This window comes from Propithecus coquereli, unplaced genomic scaffold, assembly GCF_000956105.1.
Source record: "Propithecus coquereli isolate 6110/MARCELLA unplaced genomic scaffold, Pcoq_1.0 Scaffold142, whole genome shotgun sequence".
NCBI lineage: Eukaryota > Metazoa > Chordata > Mammalia > Primates > Indriidae > Propithecus > Propithecus coquereli.
Genome location: NW_012138525.1, coordinates 5,391,914 through 5,416,808, shown reverse-complemented (window position 1 = coordinate 5,416,808; position 24,895 = coordinate 5,391,914). Strand labels below are relative to the sequence as shown.

General features: G+C 60.0%; 1 protein-coding gene across 1 annotated transcript in view; it reads right to left on the bottom strand.

The window, feature by feature from the left end:
* Positions 1-24,895, bottom strand: part of FAM129B (family with sequence similarity 129, member B) — a 52,706-nt gene that overhangs the window by 4,469 nt on the left and 23,342 nt on the right. The window contains exons 2-8 of the mRNA XM_012639702.1: positions 14,375-14,505; positions 9,521-9,649; positions 7,776-7,881; positions 6,356-6,523; positions 1,482-1,597; positions 790-894; positions 529-691 (exon numbers count right to left, since the gene is read on the bottom strand). Of these exons, the coding sequence (XP_012495156.1) occupies positions 529-691; positions 790-894; positions 1,482-1,597; positions 6,356-6,523; positions 7,776-7,881; positions 9,521-9,649; positions 14,375-14,505 (918 nt within the window). The remainder of the gene's footprint in view (positions 1-528; positions 692-789; positions 895-1,481; positions 1,598-6,355; positions 6,524-7,775; positions 7,882-9,520; positions 9,650-14,374; positions 14,506-24,895) is intronic.

Sequence of the window (24,895 nt, the reverse complement as noted above, 5' to 3'; positions counted from 1 at the left end):
GATCTTGGCCAGCTCACACCTGTAATCCCAGCACTTTGGGAAGCTGAGGCGGGAGGATCCTGTGAGGCCAAGAGTTGGACACAAGCCTGGGCAACATAGTGAGACCCTATTTCTACAAAAAATAATTTAAAAAATAGCCAGGCATGGTGGCATGCTCCTCCATCACCAAGTTGGCTCAGGAGGCTGAGGCGGGAGGATCACACGCGCCCAGGAGTTCAAGGCCGCAGTGAGCTATGATCACACCACTGCACTCCAGCCTGGGTGACAGAGTAAGACCTCCTCTCTTTAAAAAAAAAAAAAAAAAATGTTGATCTTTAAGAAATAACATCCACAAAACAACTCATAGGAGCTGTTTGGAGTAATAACAGCGCAGACTGGATTCTGATTTTTAAAAACTATCAACAAGCAAGTCATTGCTGGGAAATTGACGTGGATCATGAAATAAAAAGGAAGTTCACCGTGACGCCTGGATGATCTGGGCACTGTCGGGCCCAGCGAGGACACGGGCGTGGCGAGGGGACTGCCCACCTCGGATCTTACTGGCCAGGTGCTCCTTGGAGGTGATGATTTGGTCCATGTCCGTGCGGATGACGGCCTCCATGGCCGGCCGGGCCAGCTGCAGCTTGGACAGCACCTCCTCGAAGCAGGCCTTGGCCTGCTCATACACCATGCGGTACACGGCGTCTGAGATCTGCAGGCAGGGCGGCAGCGTCAGCACCAGGGCTGAGGGCACCAGGCCGGGCGCAGACCCCGGCCCCCACCCCGCTCCAGGGTCCCAGGCACGCCCACCTGGATCCACTGCCGCTGCCGCTCCTGCGGTTTCCCCTTCAGCCGGGGGGCGAGCTCTGCCTTCAGCTCAGGGCCCAGCTCCTCCATCACCAGGTTGCTGAGGATCTGGGTCGGGAGGCACAAGCCAGGGGAGGGTTGGAGCCTGTCGGGCTGGCACCTTTCTCCCCACGTCCCAGCAAACATGGTCCCTCAACCCCCCACCCTGGACTTGGCCCTTTGCTGCCCACTTCCACTGCCCTCTCTACTGAGTGTCATCCCCATGGGTCCCAGATGCATCTGTTTGGGTATCCTACAGGACCCTCCAACTCAGGGACCCACCTCAGGGCCTTTGCACACGCTGCCACCCCTGCCTGGAATATGGCACTCCCTCCCCGCTCTGCCTGCACGTGGAAGTATGTGTTTATTTGCTGAACGTCCATTTATCCTGCTAGACAGAGAGCTCCCAGCGGGCCAGTGCTGTGTCCATACTATTCACAGCTGCACCCTGGCCCCTAGCCCAGGGTAGGTGCTCTGTAAGTGATTAAACAAAATAACAAGTATCTCTACTTGCATCAGCCCCCACTTGTCGAAATCTGAGCTTGTCTCCTTCCAAAGATGCAGTGCCCCGGAGCCTCATCTCTGCACCGAGCCCCCTACTCTGTGGGGCCCTGGGGTGACTTCCAAGGTCGCCCCACCAGTCCACCTGGCCTCACCTGCACCTCGTTCCCGCACAGCATCTCCCACGTGCCGTACAGCTCCTTAGACTGGCGGTACATGCGGATGGCGTCCGTGAACGCAGGGCCCTCCACCTTGGAGTCCTCGGGGATCCCTGCGCAGGAGAGGGACAGGGAGGGGAGGTCAGCACGGTGGCCCAGTGGCCTCTTCCAAGACCAACTGACAGACTGACCAGATCCCCCCCACGCACAGCAGGGGGGGCAGCTGTGACCCCTGCTGCCCTCGTCGTGGTCACGGCAGTGGCTGTAGTGATGGAGAAATAATGACACCAACAGCAACGGGGCCACCTGCAGGCCACCTCCTTATCCCCTTAAATCCTCCCAACCACTCCAGACCTGGCGCTATCGTTGACCTAATTCACAGGTGAACAGACAAACCGACTGGAGGTCAGGCCACTGGCCTAGGGTCTCGAGGGCAGTAAGTGGCCGCCCAGGATGGCTCTAGAGGCACCCAGAGACCCTTGCTCGACCCCCGGCCCCCCCTTGCTGCTGGGTCAGGGCTCTGCAAACTGTGCCTGCAAAGGCCAGCCAGCATGTAGTCTCAGCTTTGCAGCCGGACGACCCGTGCTGGGCCTCGGCTCCGCCGTCACGGCACGAGCACAGCCACAGACTGCCGGCAAGCGAATGCGCGTGGCTCTGTTCTGCTCACCTGTATTGATCAGAGGCAATGGCTGCATTTGACCCGTGGGCCACAGATTGCTGAACCTCGTTCTAGATCAGTGAACCCAAAAGGGCCTCAGTTTCCTTTTCTGAATAGCGGGAACAATGCCACTGGCCCGTCCTCACATGTCCGCTGGGAAGCACCACAGGCCACAGTGAACCGTGGAGTCCCAGGCAGAGCCGGGCCCACCCAGCACTATCCCCGCGCGGCACCTCAGCGACTGACGAGCTGCTCGCCACCCGCCAGGCCGGGGTCTGCCTCATTCCCCTCTGAGTGTCCAGGTCAGCACCTGGCATTGGTGCTAGAACTTTATTAAAGAATAAATAGAAGGGTTTACTATTGATGATGACTAGAAAAACCATTATTTGTATATTCTCGTTGTTGTTGCTGCTGTCAGCGGCCCAGATGCCAAGCAGGTGGGTCAGTGGTCGAGGCAGGGACCTCCAGACCCCGCGTGGGCAGCTGCGCAGCAGGAAGTCGCAGCGTCTGATGGGGGAGCGTGTGGCTAAGCACCACTGAGCCGGGCGGCAGGTGGGCTCCCCGGCCGCGGCCGCTGACCGCTATGTCCCCAGAGCCCAGGAAGGGGAACTGGCAGCCTGTGCACCAGAAACCGGCTCCCACGGCAATGACTACAGGCTGAGTCACCCCCACAGAGAAAAAGCCCCTCTCGGGCATGGAGGAACCCTCCCTCCCTGCTCCAGCCGACCGCAGGAACCACTGCCTGTCAGAGCCAGCGGGGAGCTCCGGGGGTGGAAACTGAGGCCCAGCGCCCATCCCCGCAGTGGCGGCTGCCTGGACTGGGATGGGGGCGTGAGGGGAGGCTGGCCCCTGCGTTTCAGGGACCCGAGGTCAGGCAGGAGTGACAGGAGCAGAGCCTCGGGGCGGGGCCTGCCCACCTGGCCAGGGGAGGACGTGCCCACCGGGCCCTCAGGAGGCACGGTCTCCTGGAGACCAAGTTTTGCCTGGAAAATCCAGGCAGCGTGGTACAGGCGGGCTGTCCCTGGGGGGCAGAAGTCACATTCTGCACGCACCGATCAGGGTGCCGGGCGGGGCCGCTTCCCGGCAGGCAGGGCTGTGAGGCAGCGGAGGGCGGCGGCTGTGCCCGAGCCCGGCTTGGACCTGCACACTCAGCTGCTGGTTTCGCCAAGTTTGGGGGTCACCCCTCCCGAGTCTTCCCATGTGCTTCCCCCAAATTCACAGCTTGCAGTTCTAACCTGCAGCACCTCAGAAGGCGACTGCATTTGGACACAGGGCCTTACAATAAGTTAAAATGATGGGATTAGGGTGGGGGCCAGAGTCCAACACGACTGGTGTCCTAAAAAGCAGCAGCGATTTCTTCCTAAAGGAAGAGGTAACGTGGCACACAGAGGGACCCACGGGGAGGAGACGGCGGCCGCTTACACGCCAAGGAGAGCAGCCTCAGGAGAAACCAACCCTGTGACACCCTGACTCAGACTTCAGCTTCCAGACCAAGAAAATAAACTTCTGCGTGAGCCCCCGGCCTGTGGCGCTTTGTCATGGCAGCCTGGGAAACAGACGCCAGCCCTGAGACACCAGCTCGCTTAATCCTCGCCGCCCTGTGAGGGAGGGGGGCTCCCCGCCCCATTTTCCCGATGGAGACGTTGCGGCTCAGACAGGCAGAGTCACAAGGACACGCGGTGAGGGAATGGCAGGCCCCGGGCTCAAACCCAGCTCCGCAGACTCCAGCCAGACCTGGAGCCTTCCTGAGAAAGGAAACTGCATTCCTCAGCCCGGGGCAGCAGGCAGAGCGGCCACGGTCAGACAGGAAGGGGCCCTGACCTCTGCCCCAGGCCCACACCCGTGCCCGGCTGCCTCCTGCCACCTCCAGCTGCTCCAGGAATGCAGGATGCGAGGGGGCCGGGGACAGCTGGCGTCCACCCAACTTGGCCTCCTTCCCCACCCGCCCCCCACTTCCTGGCAGCCCCTGGAGTGAGCAATTCCAGGCTCCACAAATTCCAGGCCCAGCCTCTGAGACGGAGGAAGCAGAGAACTTTCTCACAGTCCTCAGGGCGCAGGAAAGGCCCCCATCTAAAACCCGCCTCCTCCGCCCCAGCCCTGGGGTGAGGGTGCCGCCACGGGACACCTTCCTTCCCCGGTCCGAAGCTCTCCTGGGCCAGCCTCCTGCCACAGCACCCCAGACCCCAGGGGCTCCCCGACAGCCTCCGGCTGAGCGCCCACTACGTGCCAGGCACACGCCAAGGGCTCTACCCAAGCCCGCCTCTTTGCTCCTGCCAGTCGTCTCCAGAGCTCGAGTTCATCGCCATCCCCCTGCACACGGCGGGGCGTCCAGTGGTGACTCCTCCCCACCTTGCTCCGTGCCCACCCTCTCCCCACCCGACCCCGCCAGGCCGGGTCAGCCATGAGCCTTGGAAGCCTGCAGGGATGGTGCTGAGCCAGGGGCTGGGGGAGGGGGCAGGTGCCCCAGGCCAGGCAGCCAGAGCCCCGAGTGCCCCTGCCTGGTCACAGCCCAACGGCCCCCAGGGATCTGGGGATAGGAGGCCCTTTGTGGGCTGCAGGGCCCAGCCCAGGTAGCAAGGGTTGGCCTCACTCAAGGCCTGGTTCCTCCCGCGTGGCAGATTCCAGATGGGGCAGAGGTGCCCCTGGAGAGTTGAGTAGGACGGGTGGGATGAGCCAAGTCCCCGTAGTGGTGGCCCGGAGGCCATCAGTGTCTACTCTGTTCCTCTGCCTCCACCCCTGTGTGGAGCTGTGCCCAAGGGTGGGGTGGGGGAGGGGCAGGGTCCTTCCCCAAGGCCAGATGACCAGGAAGAGCTCAGGGTCCAGGACAGAGTTGTCCCTGCTGCAAGGGCAGAAAGGCCCCCAGTGCCTCGCTCTCAGTTGCGGAGACAATCCTAATCCTACGCCTTCCGATCCAACTCCGAAGAGCACTGTAAGGTCCTTCCAGACCTGACCCCAGAGCCTGTTCCAGCCCCATTCCAGGGCCCCTCCTCCTGCCTCAGGGCCTGGGTGGCTCATCCGCTGGGCCTTCTACCACCCTGGGGCTTGGGGCCTCCCTTCACACTGGCCACTGCCTCTGTCTGGAACACCCTCCTCTCCACACCTGTTCTTCCTTCAGCTCTCAGCTGAACCATCACCTCCTCCAGGGAGCCTGCCCTGATTGACCCCTCACCCACACATGTGCACCCTCAACACTCCCTGGGTGGGTGGCTCCCGCCCAGCACCCAGCAGAGCTGTGACTCAGCACTCTGTGTCCTCATCTGTTCAGCATCCGTCTCCCACCCCAGACTGCTGGCTGCAAGAGGGCAAGGACAGGCCCTGCTCCCTTGCAGCATCCCCAGTGTCCAGATCTGTGCCTGCCTCAGAGTAGACACTAAAAATGCTTGTTGGACAAATAAACAAGCTGGAAGAGCCACCACACAAGTTTACAGATGAGAACAATGAGGCCCTGAGGGAGGAAGTGAAGTTCCCAGATCTCCAGGCATGTTGGTGGCAAAGAAAGGAATAATACAATTTTTTTAAAAAACTGGGCCAGGTGTGGTGGCTCATGCCTGTAATCCTAGCACTGTGAGAGACCACGGTGGGAGGATCACTTGAGGTCAGGAGTTCCAGACCAGCCTGAGCAAGAGCAAGACCCCATCTCTACTAAAAACAGAAAAATTAGCCAGGCACAGTGGCGCGCACCTGTAGTCCCAGGTATTCAGGAGGCTGAGGTGTGAGGATCGCTTGAGCCCAGGATTTGGGGTTGTTGTGAGCTATGGTGACACCACTGCACTCTATCTGGGGTGACAGAGCAAGACTCTGTCTCAAAACAAACAAACACACACTTTACCAAGCATGGAGTGGACTCTCTGAATCCTCACAAATCCCCTAAGACACGAGATCATCCCCATTTTACAGAGGCTCCAAGAGGTAAGTCAGTCTCTGAAGGTCGTATTGCTAGGAAGTGGCAGAATCAGGATTGCGATTTTGTAACCCAGTGTTCAAGGGCTCGACAACCACACCTCCTGTGAACAATTTCCTAATTTTTTCCTGAGCAACACAGAACTGTATTTGTCAAGTAAGAAGATTAAGGGCGTTATTACAACCGTTTCTTACAACTCCAGAAGGGAAATTAGAACAGCTCATAGAGCAGGGATGCCACACCACACTCGGCCACTAGGCGTCCCCATTCAGCACACAACCCAGACACAGCCCCTCTGCGGCGCGCGCTCACCGTTGTTGCAGTGCCGGATGCAGTCCTGCAGCACAGCCTGCCACTTGTCCTGCTCGGCTTCCGTCATCATGCAGAAGTAGTAGTGACGCGCGTAAGGATGCCAGAGGATGAGCGGGAACTGCGTGGGGCACTTCAGGATGGGGGCGCTGCCCGATTTTGACGTGGTCCCTGCGGAGACAGCGTCTGCTGAGCAGCTGCCCTCAGTGGTTCCCTGGGCCAAGGATGGCAGGGGGCTGCGCCCTCGGCCCCGGCCCAGAGAAGGCTGGCCTGTCCTGGGGTGACCAGCAAGCCCGTGCGGTGGTGGCAGCCTTCTTTCTGGCCGTGTGCGCCACAGCCCGGCGGAAAGAACCCTGGAATCGGGCATCTGTGTAGACCAATTTCTTAGAGCTGGCAGTAAGTCACACCCGCCTCCCTCCTGGGTAAGTCGTACACTCGGCGTGTGGGGCGCGAGTAACACGGGTCAGAGCCCTCAAGTCCAAAGGCCGAGCGCGCCCTTCTTGGGTTTCCCCCCAGATTCCAGCTGCAGGGGCCAAAGTGGGGTTTAAACGTCCCAGGGGGAGGGAGGCACGTGGAGTAGGGGAAACAGAATAAACCTAGAGGAATTTTTCTCTATTTTGTCCTCGCAGACATTCAAGATGCAGCGAGATAGCTGGCCCTGGGCTGTGACCCCGCCGCTGTTGTTAGTAATACGACGACAGTTCTTCTCGCCCTGGCTCTGGGTCGGCCTGTGCTGGGCTGGGTGCAACGGGGTCAGTCCCCCGAGCGCCTGTGTGTGCAGATGGGGAGGAAGCTGAGGGTCGGGGGGACATGACTTGCCCGAGCAGACGCAGCAAAACGGAACCAGGGTCAGGGCCGGGATCCAGGCTCCCGCCAAGCCCTCTGCCCCCACGGGGCCTTTGCTCCCACGTCCCAGCTGGGACCTGCCCCCCAGTTCCCAGGGATCATCTGAGAGGCAGGCATTGCTCCGGTAAGGCTCGGGCAGAGGCTCGACCAAGGCAAGGTAGAAACAGGCCGCCTAGAAGAAAAACTCCTCCCAGGTGCAGGGTCGACCCGCCAGTTTACAAGCAGGGTCACCGACCATCTTCTCCCGGAGGCTCTCGAGGACTCAGGGAGGTGGGAGGGTAGAGAGCGAGGTCCCCATTCCACACTGTGGGACGCAAGGCTCAGGAACTGGCAGGACTCAGGTGGGGGCCCACATTGGTCCAGACCCAACCACTGCGTGGCCTTGGGCAAAGCGCCCCCCTCAGGCCTATGAGGCCTCTCCTTTGAGGACTCAGGTTGTGCTTGGCACCTGCCAAGAGCTCTACGCTTAGCTCATCTCGCTGCAAACGAGGGGCCTAGAACAATGGGCTCAGGGGCCCCCTCCCCTGGCCGGCTCCTGGGGCCTCACGCAGGCATCTCGCATGCGGCGGTCCCTTACCTGGTAAGGAGTTGCCAACGAGCTCCAGGTACTGGTCCAGGGAGGTGAGGATTTTGTAGCCTGCACTGTTGATGATGGCTCGGGGTGGGACCTGCCGCTCATAGGCCTGCGGGGACAAGAGAGATGGTCCCCAAGGTTAAGCATGTGGCCAAGCCCAGATCCCGTCTTCAACTCTGGCTCCAGGGCCCTACTCAGTGTTGTTGCCCAAGGTGGGAAGGGGGAGGAGCGGGAAGAGGAGGAGGCAGGAGAGGAACAGAGGGAAGAGGAAGAGTCCGACTGTCACAGTGACTAGCGACAGCATGGTGCAGCATCCTAGACCTGGGCTCGGGGCTCAATTCCTGGCTCCACTGAGTAGTGTCTGTGTGAAGCTGAGGACGAGCGTGCTTGACTTCCTATGCTCCAGCTCCTCATCTCGAAAACCAGGGTAGCCTCTGTTCCTACCCCACTGAGCTGGGTGAGGACTGAGTGCGAGAACCCACGGTGCCTGGCGAGGGGGCTGCTGTTATCATCACTAGCGCTGCTCTCGGCTGTTCCCCACAGCTCCGCTAGTGGAGTGTTGGTTACACACCAGGCTCTGTGCTAGAGCGCTGCGTGTCTCAGTTCCCACAATCAAACAGGTGGATTAGCCACAAGTTCACACAGCTGGGAAGTAGCAGACCTAGGGCATGAACCAGGGATGGCTGCCTCCAGAGCCCAGGGTCTTTGACCATTACCCTGGACTTCCCACCGACTTCCTAGGTTCTGAGAGTCACACCAGTGTCCTTTGGAGGAGAATTAGGTCTAGACTCATCATTTCTTACATCAGCTGGGGGAAAGCAGTTCTGATGTAATAGCTCGTACAGCAGGGCTGCCACGCAGCTCCCTACCACTAGGTGTCACTGTTCAACACGCTCCCGAGAGTGGCTCAGAACCTCTATGGCAATAATTTGCAAAGTGTGGTCCCTGATCCTCAACACCACCCTAGAACTTGTTAGAAATGCAAATTCTTGGCCCCACCTCAGACCTGAATCAAACTCTGGGGGTAGGCCCCCCACAACTGTTTTGCAACAAGCCCTCCAGGTGATTCCGATGCGTGCTACTCCTCTGGGCACGAGGTTGCCACCGGTTTTATGTCGCTCTAACACTGATCTGCCATGAAACAGAGGGAACAGGCCTGTCCTTTTGGCTGCTCTGCAGAAATGTTTGGTAGAAGAAATCAGGTTAGTGGCTCAACTAGGTGGAGCGTCCTCAAGGGCCCAAAGCAAAGATAAGGCACAAGCAGCTGCCATCCCTTCCAGACAGCCACCCACGGCAGGCCGGGGAGTGGCCAGACTGTTCTCAGCAGCTCACTGGCTGTCAGAGCCAGGATGGGAGGGGTCCGAGGACAGGCAGGAAGCCCAGAGAGGAAGGAGGCTGAGGTGGGAGGAGGAACTGGGGCGAGGGCCCTGGAGATGGAGGGACACAGGGACTAAAGAGCGATCAGGAGTGGGGGGAGCTAGTGACGGTTATGACGGAGAGTCAGGGGTGACCCCAGAGATGAGAGTGAACTGCCACTCAGAGAAGGAACGGGGGAGCAGGCGGCTCGAGGAGATGAGGGGCTGAGGTTGCGCTCTGGCGCTGGCGACAGTGCGGGGTCACACCGGGTGGCGGGCTGTGAGGCAGGGTCTGGCGCCTCAGGTTGGGAGTGAGGGTGTGTGGACAGAAGCCCACATGGCGGCCGGGAGGAGTGGGGCTCAGTGCCGCGCCACGGCCGGCGGGGGCCTTACCACTTTGTTGTCGTGCAGCACCAGCCCGTAGTTGTGCGGCACGAGGCTGAAGCGGTTCCGCCACTTCTTGCTGTCCTCCTGGTACTGGAAGAGGTTCCCCGAGAAGATGACCCGCTCGTCCAGCGGCACCTGAGGGTGACAGGGGTGGGGAGTGAGGCCTGGCCTCCCCGACTGCCCAGGTGGGGAATGGGGTCCCCCAAGAAGGTGACTGCCGGCCGGCAGAGCCTGCGGGCTCACCCCCTGCTGAGCACAATCCGGCCCATTTGGCAGAGAAGAGCGAGGTTCGGGGGCATGAAGGGGGCCGCGAAGGGGCTCACCAGGCTCTCCCACTCCATCCTGGCCCTGGGCAGGCACCGCCACCTTGGGCTGGGTGTGGGGAGCAGGCAGCTTCCCCCACCTACCCCCGGCTGCTGCAGCCACGGTGCAGGGCAGTTAGTCCAGCCACGGGGGACACACCCACAGGCCAGGACTGTGAGAGCCCCGGTGCCTGGGCAAGTCTCTCCCTGGCTCTGGGCCTCAGTTTCCCCTCAGGGCAACAAAAACTTGAACAAGGTGGCTCCAGAGAGCTGCAGTTCTGACAGCTGACAAGACGGATCCGAGTCTGGGTGGGGCTGGAGGGGGCCTCGGTCTGGGGTGTTTGATGTCTGACCTGCGTCCTGGCAGGCTGGTGACATGCATGGGCTGCAGAAATGCCCAGACCTTCCTACAAAACCCCATCTCTGCCTGATGCACAGTGTGACTTTGGGCATGTTTTAGCACTTGTTTGAGCCTCAGTTTCCTCATCTGTAAAATGGGGACAGTGATAGCTGGCACCTGACGGGCAATAGGGGCACAATACGCAGGAGCCGCTGTGACCACTATTAGCACTCGGAGTCTATGTGACAGTCTGCCAGCCCAATGATGGACTGATTTGGGGATGGGCTCCCAGCCCTTGCACCGGGGCCAGGAGCCGCAACTGAAGCTATGGCCATCCAGGTGCAAGCACTTTCTGAGCAGACAAGCACCAGGAAGCTTCTAGAAGGGAGATATAGAAGCCACAGTGGAAGAGGCTTCGTCCTGGATGGGAGGAAGTCAGGGAGGTCTGGTGTTCCTGTTTCTTAGCAAATTCTATTTGTTCTATGATAAATATCATGCCCTTTGCAAAAAGAAATACTTACATGCACTAATGAGGAAAAGTATTATTTTAATTGTGCACACACCTCCCGGCTTCTGGGCTCCGAGACCCCAGCCCTGTCTCATCTGACCCTGGTGCCCTTCCCCACGTCCTCCTCCCCAGCTCCTCAGCTCCCTCCCTGCTGCTCTTCAAGGGGAAACAAAGCACTCTTGCAAGAGGAGAGCCCATTGTGCTCAGACAATAGGACCTGCAGGCGGCTTCCTCCAGGATAAAAATATTCTCAGGAAAAGAAAATGGTTCCCCTGACCACCCCCCCAACCTCCCACCGCACGCAGTGGGCTTTGCCCAAACCGCAAAGCTGGCTGTGGCATCCACATTCAGTGGCCCACATTTAGACCTCCTAAGCCCAGCTCTCAAATCCCTGAGTCCTGTCTTTTCTAGAAAGAAAGAGCAGACAGAGCTCTCCTACTACAGCTGGACTTGTGTGCTCCTGCCTGGGGAGGAGCCCGGGGCCGCGATGGACCTAGGGACTTAGGATGGACCTAGGGACGGGGCTCAGGGACCTGGTCCCGGAGGAGGCTGCGCAGAAGCGAGCTCCCAGCCCAGGGGGACTCGGCACCCCCACCCCCACCATGCGGATCCTGGGGCAGCTCTCGGCTGAGGGTTTGGGTTTTATTTTTAAGACTTTCAAATGGCAGAGTCGTGTTTCAGTTGGGAGGCCTGCGGGGAGTGAAACGGAACTCACAGGCAGAGTATTTTAGACTCTGCAAAGCTCTCGGAGGCCACGATCCGCCGTGGCTGCAGCCTTGCACCACGGGAGCCCGGACAAGCGCCGCCACCTCTCCAAGCCTCAGTGTCCCCATCTGTGCTGTGGGCACCGTCACAGCCCCTCCCTCAGACGGGGATCAGCGGGCCCAGGGCACCTGCTGTTTTCACTATTCTTATTATTTCTGTTTTTATTATTACTATTTTATCCTCATGATTACTATTTTCACCTTATTGCTTCTGATACAAACTGCTGCTGTGATGAGGCTGGCGACTGATGTTGCTATTTCTATTACGATGATGCTATTGCCAGGACTCGACACCGTGAACATCAGTCTCCCGAGCGGCGCAGTGGGACCAAATCCTGCTTTTCGGGGACGTGGGTTTCGTTTCTCTCTCCTTGCTCGCACACCACTCTCGCCCTTCCCACGACTGGTACGCGCCCTTGCGAATGGAAAGCTCGCTCTCACGCAAGACAAATGCCTGGTGCCGTCGGCCGGTCCCCACTGTCTTGGATTATTGGGACCCGCGCTGCCTGTGACATTTCTTTCCAGATGGGGACCAGTTCTGCTCGCCCAGGCTGTGTGCCAAGGCCTCCTTTCCTTTCCTACCACACAGGTGTCACCTGCCAAATACCCAGGCTAGGCCACATCCAGGCACCTCTGCCCCTCTGCTGTCACCGAGTGAGATAATGTCATGATGCCAGAGGAAGAGACGGCCTTTCCTGGGTCCCAAAGCAAAGAAAGGGGCGTGTGCTGCTCTGAGAGGCTCCGACACCAGCCTGACTCCCCCCGGCTGGCAGGCGGTGGTCCCCGCAGAAAGGGCCCTACTGGCAGACGGAAGCCTGGCTCCGGTCCTGCCTCCGCCATCCTGGACAAGCCATTGGAAGGCTCAGCTCCGGGACTTTGCACTTGCCATTCCTTCGGCCTGATATTCTTTTCCCACCAACCTCTTCTTCTACTGTCAGGTCCTCAGCCGAGATGGCCCTTCTTCTGGGAAGCCCTCGGGGGGGCCACCCAAGCGAGGTCAGGCCTCCACTGTCTGCCTTCACCTTGTCATCTTCGTGGCTCGCATTTTATTGTGCAAATGGCAGTAGACTGTCCGTCTCCCCGAGCATCTGCGGGGCCGGCGAGGGCGGCGTGGCCCCAGCACTGACCTGACAAGTCAATAACGTTCCTCCGGAAAGACCTCGGTCTCCCTCCAGCCTGCGAGCAGCTCTCCCGCTGCCAGAGCCCCAGCTGCTCCTCCAGCTGGGAGGACACCAAAGGGGACAGATCCCCAAAGCCAGGCCAGGTGACCGCGGGCTCTGAAGAGAGCTGTTGGGATTCCTGCCCCTCCGGTCTCACGAGGCCATTTCCAGTCATTTGCTTTGGGGGAGGGGAGCGAAACGAACCGAACCTCCCAGTCTGGGGCCCCCTCGGCTTCTCTCTGCTGCCTCTCCTGGTCCCTCGGCTATGCCCCCGTCCTGCCCACACCTGTCCCCTTCCTGAGGGGCCTTGCCAATAATCCGAATCCTGTCTGGCCTTTGAGCCCCACAAAGCCCCCGCCCCCCACAAAGCTGCTCTGACTTCTCTGGCCCGTGATGACTCTTCTCTCTGAACGCCACTTCACAGCCGGAGAAACTGAGGCTCAGCAAAGGGACACCGCGTGTCTGAGGTTACCCGGCAAGTCAGGACTCAAACCCCTTAGTAATTCCACCTGCTCCCCTCACACGCCACTTCGTCACTCACCGAGTCCTGCCACAGCCCTGTGCGGGAGGAACCCATTAGCCAGATGAGGAGACTGAGCCTGGCGGGTTGAATCAACTGCCCGAGCCACCGGCTAGTGACCGCATCTGGACACAGGTCCTCCAAGTCCTTCCCCGCCAGACCCCGGGCTGGAGAGGGCAGGCGCCGCGTCCGGCTGCACGCCCGGCTGGGGAGGGAGGGCTCCGTCCCTCCCGTGTGGCGCTGCCCCAGCATCCCCCGGCTGAGCACAGGGTGACGCGGCAGCCAATGGGACCGGGAGGGGAGGGGAGCCAGGGGAGCAAGGACAACTCCGCAGCCCACCAGTCACGGAAATTCAGCCACTAATGACCTGAGCGCCAGGCACTGGGGTCCCCGGGCAGACCTGGCTCGTGCCCCACTTCTAGGGGGAATTGGCTCAGCCGGGCAGATCCCCGGCGGGAAGGCCGAGGGTGCTCTGCACAGCGGCCACTGGCCAGCAGCAAGCAGCCCCAGGGCCACCACTCAGCCACCGCAGAGCCCGGCCACCTTCCTCTGCCCCTAGCCATCCAGGGGGCAGAGGGTGAAGGTTGCTGAAAGGGAACGACCCCAGCCCTGGGACATGTGGTGCCCTCAAACAGGACTTCCCCAGGCTGACACAGAGGCCCCCTGCACCATCCCCAGGGGAGCAGGGGCTGGCCCGTCACCTTGAGCCCTCCGCGGGGGACAGGGAGCCACACCTGTGCTCCCGATATCTCCTCCCCTCCTCCTCACCACTCGTCCCCAGCCCGGTGCCACGTCAATCACAGGGTCCCCCCCAGAAGGCTTTGCTTGCCTCCCCCGGCCCACACTGGCCCTTGGGCTGGAGCCAGGCAGCTTCCAATCACCCTGGGCAAACAGTCCTACTACTAACAGAGGGATGAGGACAAGGCCGGTGACAACACCTTCCCCACTCCTGGCACCATTCCCCCATGAAGGGGGTGTTCTCATCCCATTTGGCGGATGAGTAAACTGAGGCTCTTGTAGGAGGAGCTTGCTTGAAGCCCCAGAGCCCCACTCGAGGGTGAGGGGCTGAGCTGGAGGGAGCCACCCACAGCAAACGAAGGGGCCTTGACACCCGACCCGGGTTATCCACCTATTCAGAAGCAGACCCCTAGGGACCATCATGACAACAACGGGAAACTGAGGCCCAGAGAAGTGAAGGCCCTCGCCCGGGGCCATGTGGCAAGGGGGTGGGTGGCAGAGCCGGCCCCGACCCTCAGCGCCCCTCACCTTGCGCCAGAGCAGCTGGGCCTGCGGCAGCCCCGTGCCCTCGATCTCGTGGCGCATGCTGCTGAACAGAGCCACGCCATACTGGTCTTCGTAGAAGTGCAGGAACTCCCTCAGGATCTTCCCGGTTTTCTCTGCAAGGGAAGGACAGAGTGTGAGGTCCCCGTGGGTACGATGCCCAGCGAGCCCCCCAGGCAGGACGTCAGCAAAGCCCCAAACTCCTGCGCGTGGGACCGTGTGCACAGGCTCCTCGCCCTCGCACGCTGCTTCTGGCCGGAGTCGCACATTCCCTGCAAAAGTAACCACCGCGGCAAAGAGTGCGCTTCACGTGGGAGGATGGGCGGGGCCATAGACAGAGAGCAGCAAATGCAACTGACCTGACGCTTCCTGTCTCCCACCAGCCCAGCGAGGGTGTGCAGAACAGGCACTGCCACCCAGAGCTGGGGCGCCGCGGGCAGGGTGCTGGCGACTGCGTGCACAATGTTAAGGGTGCCGCTTCCTTCCATGCCGCGCTCCCGCCTCCAGGAATCTGCCCCGCGGAACCCGCATGAGAATCCGGAGGCGAAGCGCCCTGTGCACGGGGCAATGGCGGCGGGTGGCTGCATGTGCACCTCTGGGGAATGATCAGTGCACAGCGCTTCACCCGGATGGTAAGAAGACAGACAGTAAGAAGACGGACAGGACCCACCTGGGTCCGGGCAGGCCCGAGCACGGAAGGGGCCCAGCTCTGCTGAGTGAAGAGCGAGCTGCAGAATCAGCTGCTGCCCATCAGCCCACTGGGAAACGATTCCCACCTGGGCGTGCGGACCATGACGGCTGGGCGCTCAGGAGAAGGGCAGGACGTGGGGGTTGGTGCAGAGAGAGCTGTTTGCTGCTCACCCCCTTCTGCAGCACTCAGTGATTTTGCAATCAGGATTCTTCTCGTAATAAAAAACAAGCAGTCTAAAATCAATCCATCTCCCTTTTGGCTCTCACTGGTCGTTTGCCACTCCCTGCTGCTAAGTGGATTCCTAACAGAAAAGGTGAGTCCTGGGCCTCCAGACCAGCCCAGCAGCACAGGCCCGCGTGGCGGTGGCCTGGGCCTCCCTGGGTGCAGATGCAGAAACTGAGGCCCGGAGAGGGTCTCGAACCGTGATGTGGGGAGAGGCTTCCTGGTCCGGACCTGGGTTTCCGCACCATGCAGCGCCCCTCTCGGGGCCTCAGCTTCCGCCGCACACGGCCAGGGCTGGACGCAATGCTGCACGGGCCCTGCCAACTGTCCACCTGGATAGCGGATTCCACAGACCTGGACTTTCTCAGAGGAGAAGGGGCGATGGGACCCTGCCTCTCTTGTAGCCAAAGGTCCCTGGCTAGGACAGCATTTCATTTCATCCTCACAGAGATATTGAGAGGATGAAATGAAATGCCATGGAATGAAATAGCTCTGTGAGGTAGAACCCCTGTTATCCCCACTTTACAGAGGAGGAAGCTGAGGCCCAGAGAGGTTAAGTCACTAGCACAAGGTCACACAGCTAGTGGGTGGTGGAGCTGGGATACAGTCCTGGGGCCCAGCCCCGGAGGTAGGGCTGAGAGCACATGCCACCTCCCAGGTCCCACAGCTCATACCCAGGGGCTCAGCCCAATCTGACCTTCCTGAGGTCTGCCCACGCCCCTAACCCCACCTCGGTGATGGTGGGGGGCACGCCCTCTGCAGGCCGCACAGCCCACCAACCCCTCTCCACAGACCCGGCCCTGCCTGGGGGCCCCTTTCCTGGAATGAGGTCGTGTCTGTCCAGATTCCAGTTTGAGGGAGGAAGGGGAGAACAAATGAGGAATTTGCTTTGAATGCCTATTTTTTAAAAACCATAAACAACCAGAACCTCTAAGGGACCGTGGGAGTTGTTCTGAAAAACGATGAGGCAGAGGAGGGGTACGGGGGAGACAGGGTCATGACCTGGGACACAGAAGAAAGAGGATGGCAGCTGGCAGTGCCACCTGCCAACAATCAGTGATCACCGTCGTCACAGCTGCCCTCAGTGGTGTTAACCCCGTGGCCGCACAAGATGTGCCTGCATGATCCCAAAGAATCTTCACGAAAACCCTAGCGAGTTGGTGCCACCGTTTTCCTAGTTCAGGGATAAGAAGGCTCATGGACCCCAGGTTCTCAACCGGGCTCTGTCCCGACCCCACGCTGCTGAGCACACAGTGGGCATCCAATTCACGTTATTAAGTACGGAATATCCAATTTCCTTCAGTACTAAGTTTGACAGTTGATGTCTCTGCCATTTCACTTTGACACTTTCGGTTTTATTTTTATCGTGAAGGTACATCCTCAGTCTTTCAAACGCGTGGTTTGGCTTGTGATCATCTTTCAAAGTATTTTTTAGAGCAATGTTTGTGAAACTATGGATAAGTCAAAAATCCATGTTATTTTTAAACATCAGTTCTGTTGTGGAACCGATGCAGCACAGACAGCTCAAAACATCAACAAAGTGTTTGGGAAGGATGTGGCTAATGAACGCACTGTATAGCGATGGTTTGAGAAGTTCCATTCGGGTGATTTTAATCCTGAAAATGAGCTACGTGGGTGACCTAAGACCAAGGTGGATAATGATGAGCTGAGAGCTGCAGTGGAAGCGAATCCATCCCAACCTAGGCATGAATTAGCAGCAAGGTTTGACGTTACTATTCCAACAACATTGGACCATTGGAAACAAATGGGCAAGGTAAAGAAGCTGGATACGTGGGTTCCGCGTGAATTAAACGAGCCTCAGCAGAGCAATCATCTTGAAGCTTGCCTTTCTTTGCTGTCATGACATAAAGGTGAACCATTTCTATACCGTATTGTGACGTGTGATGAAAGTGGATTCTTTTTGACAATCTCAAGCTTTCGGCCCAATGGTTGGATAAAGATGAAGTGCCAAAACACAGTTCAAAACTGAGTATTTATCAAAAAAAGCTAATGGTGTCTGTTTGGGGATCCAGCGCTGGTATTGCCCACTGCAGCTTCATGAAACCTGGTCAATCAATGACAGCGGATGTCTACGGCAAGCAGTTGGGTGAAATGATGAGGATGCTGAGAATAAGCAGCTGAGATTGGTCAATAGAGACAGGCCAGTCCTCTCGCAAAACAACGCTGCTCAAACTACAGCAGCTGGACTGAAACTCTCTGTCACCCACCGTGTTCAGCAGACCTTGCACCAACTGACCACTACTTCTTGCAAGGAAAAATATTCAGTTCTCAACAAGCTGTGGAAAACGCCTTTCGCGATTTCATCACCACTCGCTCTCCAGGCTTCTTTGCCGCCGGCATAAACGAGCTACCGTTAAGACGGCAAAACTGTGTCGATAGTTTAGGCACATATTTTGATTAATTGTATTGCTTCTTTAAGACATAATAAACTAAACTTTTTATTAAAAATCAGACATTTCGGCCGGGCGTGGTGGCTCATGCCTGTAATCCTAGCTCTCTGGGAGGCCGAGGCGGGCGGATTGTTTGAGCTCAGGAGTTCGAAACCAGCCTGAGCAAGAGTAAGACCCCATCTCTACTAAAAATAGAAAGAAATTAATCGGACAACTAAAAATATATAGAAAAAATTAGCCGGGCATGGTGGCGCATGCCTGTAGTCCCAGCTACTCGGGAGGCTGAGGCAGTAGGATCGCTTGAGCCCAGGAGTTTGAGGTTGCTGTGAGCTAGGCTGACGCCACGGCACTCTAACCCGGGCAACAGAGTGAGACTCTGTCTTAAAAAAAAAATCAGACATTTCATATTTAACGACCTAAATACTGACATGGCGGCAGGATAGGCAACCCTGGGCCCGTGGGTCTTGAGGGTCCTTTGGCCACAACTCTGGGGTCCTGACCGGCCCTGATGTGCCCAGGGCATTATTTCCTGAATGGCTGGAATCTGCTGCCCTGACCCTCAGGAAGCCGGGCCCGGGAGGGAGGTCCACCGTGTGAGGACTCAGCCCACAGCCGCTCCACACAGCCCGGCAGTCCGGGAGTTGAGTCCAGGCGGGAAGCAGCTGGGCTCAGAAGGACCCCCCGGGCTGGGCTGGGGAGGGGACAGCAGGGGCAAGGCCAAGCCAGGAGCAGGCCAGCACGTCCCACTGAGGCGGGGAGGGCGGGCTGGAGAGGAAGACTCAGGAAGCCCTGAGAAAGTGACAAGCAGGAGATCAAGGCCCCTCACCACCCAGCCCTGCTCCCTGAGCTCAGGAGCCAGGGGGGTTGCAGGGGGGATGCCAGTACTTGTCTCAGGTGGCAAACGCTGCAGGCTGGGCCCGGCCCCCTTTGCTCACCACCGGACCCCAGCGCCAGGCCCGGCTCAGGCGGGTGCTCGGCGAGGGAAGGGAGAGTTGGGGAGCTGTCCACAGTCCAGTCACCCAATAGTCACCGAGTCGGAACGAGGGAAGGCCGCGGGGCGGGCGTCAGGACGCTGGAGGAGTGGGCGAGGGGTGGGCGGATAACAGCTCTCTGCAAGGGTTAAGGACTGAAAGGACGGTGCCCAGGCAGCAGCAGGGAGCCAGCTCTGCCCAGCATCAGCGCAGCAGCCCGGGGAGAGCTGGACCCGGAAGACTGTGGGGAACGGCCACAGCTGGCTTCTTGGCAGAGGCAGCCCCGAGCACATTCTTGAGAGATGTCCTAAGTCAGCCTGGCAGGAAGCGCCACGTGCTCGCTACAAAGGAAGTATCCAGAAACCTAGGGATGCGGACTCAGCCGCGGGGGCCCAAGGAGTGGGGGCCAGAGGGACCCAAAAGGCCGGGAGCACTTGGAGGGCGTCCAGCCTGGACAAAGGGCTGCAGGGGAGAATCCCGAACAGGGCTGCATGGAGCCTCTGGCCAGACCCTGCTGGAAGAGGACCCCGGTGGGCACCGCCACCCTGGGGAAGCCTCGACCGGAGGGCTGGGCCTGGCCGTGCCCGCTGGGGCCACAACCCAGGCAGGCCCTCGCCACCCGGTTCTCCACAGCCCCCGCCCTGCAACCGCAGCGCAGCACCCCCAGCTCCCTTCTTGGGGGGGGACTGCAACACCCCTGCCTGGGTGTCTGTGGGTGGTCCTGGGGCCTCGGGCACCCCTCTCTCCTCTGCCCCTGCCCACACCAGCTCTGCCTGTTTCCTCCCGCAGCCTCTGGAGACACCACGTGCCATGGATTTGGGGCAGATGTCGGGCAGGGCCTCTGAAGCCACGGCTCAGCACCCGGGGGAAAGCTAGGCCAGACAGGGCACGGGGCTCACCTGGGCTCACGCAGCCTGCTGACACCCTCCCGGTCCTGGCTCTACCACTGTCTGCAGGGCCACGCACGGCATCTCTCCCCCAGATGACAGAAAGCAACAGGCCATGGCCCTGGGCGGCCCCAGCGAGGTGTAGCTGCGCTGGGGCGGGTGGTCTGAGGGTGTGCGCCACCACGGCCACCGCCTTCCACACTCTCTCGTCCTCCTCCCCCACCTCCCCAGGCTGACTCAGCCCCAGGTGTTGCTGGATGAGAAGACACGGGGGTGGAGTTGGCTTGGAGCTGCCTCCAGCCCCAGCGCCAGTGCCAGCTCCTGGTGAGGAGCACAGGGTGGGGCCGGAGTCCCAGCTCTGCCAGACGCCGGCCCTGCCAGAGCCTCAGTGCCTCATCTGTGAAACGGGTCTATCGGAACCCAGCGCCACACTCTGCAGGTGTGGAGAGCCGCGCAGTGCTCAGCCCGGGGCCTCGTAAATGTCACTATTAATCATAATAGTGCTCGGCTTATAACAACAGTGGCAAGAGACTGTTTGAAATTTTTATCAGCAGGTATAACTTTTATAGTTTGAAAAAAATCCAATAAAGATTTTTTTCTAAAGAGCCAGGACAAGAATCACAAAGTAATAACAATAGTAACGATGAGGAGGTCTCTAGCAGAGACCAGATGGAGGGAGCGCCCGCCGGGAGGGAGAAATGGCACAGGCTGCGGAGGCGGCGGGCACACAGGGCCGCGTGCGTGTGTGTGCGCGTGTGTATGTGTGAGTGTGCGTGCATGTGTGCGTGTATGTGTACATGTAGAACACCCAGGAACCAGGTTCCCACCCGACCTTGGCCGGGCTCCCCTGCGTAACCCTCAGTCTCTGCTGGCACCCGGACCCATCGGTTGTCGCCCTTTGTGCCCCCCTGCCAGCAACATCCCCCGGGTGAGGCAGAAACCACCTGTCAGATGCAGGGCCCACCTGTTATCTGCTCCGACACACACTCTCAGCTTCTTCAAATGGCCCACAGGTGAGTACAGGTAAATAAAGATCCCACCTTACAGGTATATAAACCGAAGCTCAGGGTGATTAAATGGTTCGTGAAAGGTCTTGTCACTCTGGCAGTCAACAAACACACAGTGAGCCCTGAGTGAGCTGTCACAAACGGAGCCCGCCTGTGGGGTCCTGATTCCCTTCTTAGCCCAAGAGGGCAGCTGTGAATTCTGGGGGAAGAGTGTCCAAATCTGTGCCCAGCCACCACTGCCCTCTGCGACCTCAGGGAGCCGCTGCCCATCCAGCGTCTCTGTCGCCGCGTGACGTCCCCATCCAGCTCTGAAGAGGCCACTTCCCGGGGTGCAGGGCCAGGACAAACCCGCACACGCACGCTCCACGGTTTGTTCAGGAGCCAGGAGTCAAGCCTTTCCACAATCTGGCTGGATAGGGGTGCTCTGTGGATCGGAGACGGCTCTGCCCCTGCAGAGACTGCAACCCTTTGGGGCTGTGGAAGGTGACTCAGAGGGACCCCTTACCAGCCAGTCCCTCCCAACTCTGTCCCCGGAACGCCCCAGTCTACCAGGCGCGCTGTCCGCCGAGAACCTCCTGCATTTCCGACAGCGCGTGACCCCAGCAGGCACTATCGTCCCCACTCTACAGATAAGAAGATGACGCTCAGGGAGACCCAGTGCCTTCCCCAAAGCCACACAGCCTGGAAGGGGAAAGAAGTGGGTTTGGAACCTTGTCTCACGGCACAGCCTGCACAAAGCCCCCGCCCCACAAAGCCTTTTCCTCCCAGCGGCCTCCCTGCGGCTCCACGGCGCAGCCTGCAAAGCCCGGCTTTGCCTTCTCTCGCTGGGCCCTTGCCCAGGCCCTGGAGGAAGCAAAGCGGGCCTTACTATCCCCATTTTACAGACGAGGAAACTGAGGCTCAGAGGGCAAGGTCACACTGCTGTTGAGTGTCGGAGCCAGGACTAAAGCCTGGGGTCTCCAGCCTCAGCTCACCCGTCTGGCCCCAGCTGGCACAGAACCTCACGCCCACTGGGTCCTGAGTGTCCATCCTCTCTGGGCCTCAATGTCCCTGCCTTTAAGACTGGGTGGGTCCTTCTCAGCTCAGCTGACCTAAAATCTCAACGACAATCTAATCAGCGCTGCCCTGGCCCCAGGAACTGACCGGGCTGCCGCCTCGGCACCTCCGTGACCTGCCGCTGAGTCAGCTCTGGCCAGAGGCAAACCACAGCCCCCTGGGCTGAACAGAAGGGCCGAGGAGAGGGCTGGGCACCATCTCCACCTGCGCAATGGGCTCTGGGTTCAAGTCCCAGCTCTACCATCTACTAGCCATAGGGCCTTTGCCAAGGCACTTCCCCTCTCCGAGCCTGTTGCCCCCGCTGCAAAATGGGACAAGGGTTTCCACCCGATCAGGTTATGAGACAAGCCCTGAGCTGCTGAGGGTGAAGCGCTTTGCCCTGGCCAAGAGGAGGCACACCCTGTGCGTGCCTCTTGTCCAAGCTTCCCCTAACCCAGGGAGAGGCCCTTGAAACAGGCTGAGTGACCCCCGCCTGGCCCATCCCCGGGCCCAACTACAACAGCAGCCAAGGCAGCAGAACGCTGATCTCTGATTTTCCAAACCGACAACGTCAAGGATCACGCTTCTTCCTGTACAGATAGCAGGGGCTGGACAAGAACTGGGGCGGCCCCAGGTGGCCTCAGAGCCATGGGGAGCTGCGGGATGGGGTACCAGACCCATGGTGCAGGTGGAGAAACTGAGCTGAGAATGGGGGAAGGCGTGCAGGGGTTCTTGGAGAACGGACCAGGAGGGCTATATCCCGGAGAGCCTCGAATGCCGAGCTAAGGAGTTTCTTCTCTGCCTTCTCGTGGCCCTCCCTGAGCCTGGCACACGCTACACCTGTGCCAAGTGTCTTTCCTAGATCGATGCCCCAAATCCTCAACTCGACCCCATGGCAGGTGGAGCTGGACTGGTAGAACGTTCAGATGGAGGCCGAGGAAGGCCCTTCCGGAAACTGAGATCCCGGCCAACTCATGGCGCTGAGGAGGGACAGACTTGGGATCTGCACCCAGGTCCAGACCTGGCACCTGAGCCTGAAGGCCTGCTCCAACGCAGATGGGGGCCCAGGACGAAGAGGGCCATCTCCAGCTGTGACCATATCCAGCTCGTGTCAACCGTGGGGGCTGCACGCCAGCCCCAGCCCTGGTTTGACCCAAGCTGGGGGCACCATGCCAGACCTGTCCCTGGCTCGTCCAGCCCCTCCAGTGGGCTCCAGGGACATGTCTCACCCACAAGGCCCAGCCCGGTTTCAGCGCTTCAGGGCTGAGAGGTTTGCGACAGAAACCAGGCAGGCAGCAGCACCCTGCGGGGTGAGGCAGGCTCGGAACCTGCCTGCCGGGTTCCCAGAGCACTGGGGAGCAGGTCCAGCATGGGGAGGGAGGCAGTAGCTGGGGGCACGACCCCACTCACCCCAGAGCCCAGGGAACAGCAGAGGCAGGGGAGTGGAGGGGACTCAGTTTCCCTGTGGTGTGGAGTTGTCTGAAGCACCACCACCTCCATCATCCACCTGGGACAGCAGGTGGAGGTCCAGAGAGGGGGCGGCACTCCCCTAGGGTCACACAGCATGTCCCAACAGAGCTGGGTTGGCATGCCAGACCCCCAGTGCCCAGCTGAGGGCCCTTGTACTCAACCACCCATCACTATCGACACATAATAGCAGTCGCCATTTGTTTGTCCCCACTTCTGTGCCCAGCATAGTACTGACACTACGTGTTTATACTCGTTAGTTCATGCGTTGTTCCCACTTTCCAGAGGAGGACCCTGAGGCCCAGAGAGGTTAAGGGACTTCTTCAGGGACACACAGCTTATAAATGACACAGGCCCAGACCAGTCTGAGTCTAATAGGGAACCAAAGTTAGGGCAAATCCCTCTCATGCCCACCCCCGAGGCTGCCAGCCTCCGGCACAGAGCCTCCAGGGGCAGGGCCTCCACGCAGCACGGCCTGTGGGTGGCCTCCATCGGGAAGGCTGACAGACGGCTCCTGCTCAGGACCTGTAATCAGGTGGGAAGCCAGGAGGAGGGGTAATGACAGCCTCCACCGGGCCGCAGGAGAGGGAGACTAGACTGGCCGTCCGCCCGTGACAAGGGCCTGAAGCAGCAGCCGGGAACCCTGCAGAGCCACCGCCAGGGAGAGGCAGGACGCTGCGTGTCCCCACAGTCAGTTCTTGTCCAGAAGGAGGACAGCGCCAGAGAGGCCAGGGGCTGACCCAGAGTCACTGCATGCCCCACCCCAGAAGGAGCCGTAGGCTCGGAGCACCTGCACAGCAACGGCAGGACCCTGGGACCCCACTCCCAGCCCGAAGGAACAGGGCCTGTCGGATTCCACCTGCCACACACTGCTCCCCGGCGCCCGGCCGTCGGGGCGAGGTGCGCTTCCTCGCTGACCAGGCGCCAGTCAAGAGGCCAGCACAGCTCGACCCAGCCTGCACTCCTAATGACTGCCCCCAGCCAGGCCACCCCCGTCTCATGCCCGCCACAGGCTCCAAAGTTGCCCCTTGGCCCTGGCTCCCTCAGATCCTCCCACACACAGAAGCCAGAGACAGCGGTCTGAACCCCCGCTGCTCAGAATCTGCCCGTGGCTCCCACTGCCTTTGGCATAAACGCAGAGCTCCTCAGTGTGCCCCCGGCCGCTGGGCTGCCAGGGTCCTACGCAGGCTGCTCCCGGGGCCAGAACACCCTCTCCTCTGCTAAGCTCACTCCTCCACTCTCCACCGCCCTGTCCTTCCCCCAGAGAGTCCCTGGGCCGTGTGGGTGACCCACTTGCCTGCAGGTAAAGGTCCGTTCCCTGTCTGACTCCCCCGCAGGCAGTAACCGCGGCTCCTGGGACAGGGCCTGGCACACGGCGGGACAGCCGGTGAGGGCTCCCTCCCTGCAGGCCTCAGGTGCCCTGAGAGGACCCTCTGCTGGGTCACCCCTGCTCAGGCGAGTTATTAACAAGGAAAAACCTCTTCCCATGAAGACAGCGCCCGGCCCTGCGTGTGCCAGCTCTGCGCTAGGGACTCGATGTGCAAAATCACACCCGACTCTCAAAATGGCCTGGGGACGGAGGCTCTGTCGTCACCCCGAGGGACAGACGAGGAGCAAAGGCACGAACCCGCTCCCCGTGGCACAGCTAGTGAGGCCCGTGCTGGCCGCGTGGGCCGTGTGCCCCAGGGGGCATTTACCGCAGTTTGACATTGAGCCTGACACGAGCCCCAGGAGATGGTACAGGAATCACCCCCATTGAGAAGACAGAGGCTGTAAGGTCCAAGGGCAGCCCCTGCCAAGCAGAGGAGCAGGAAT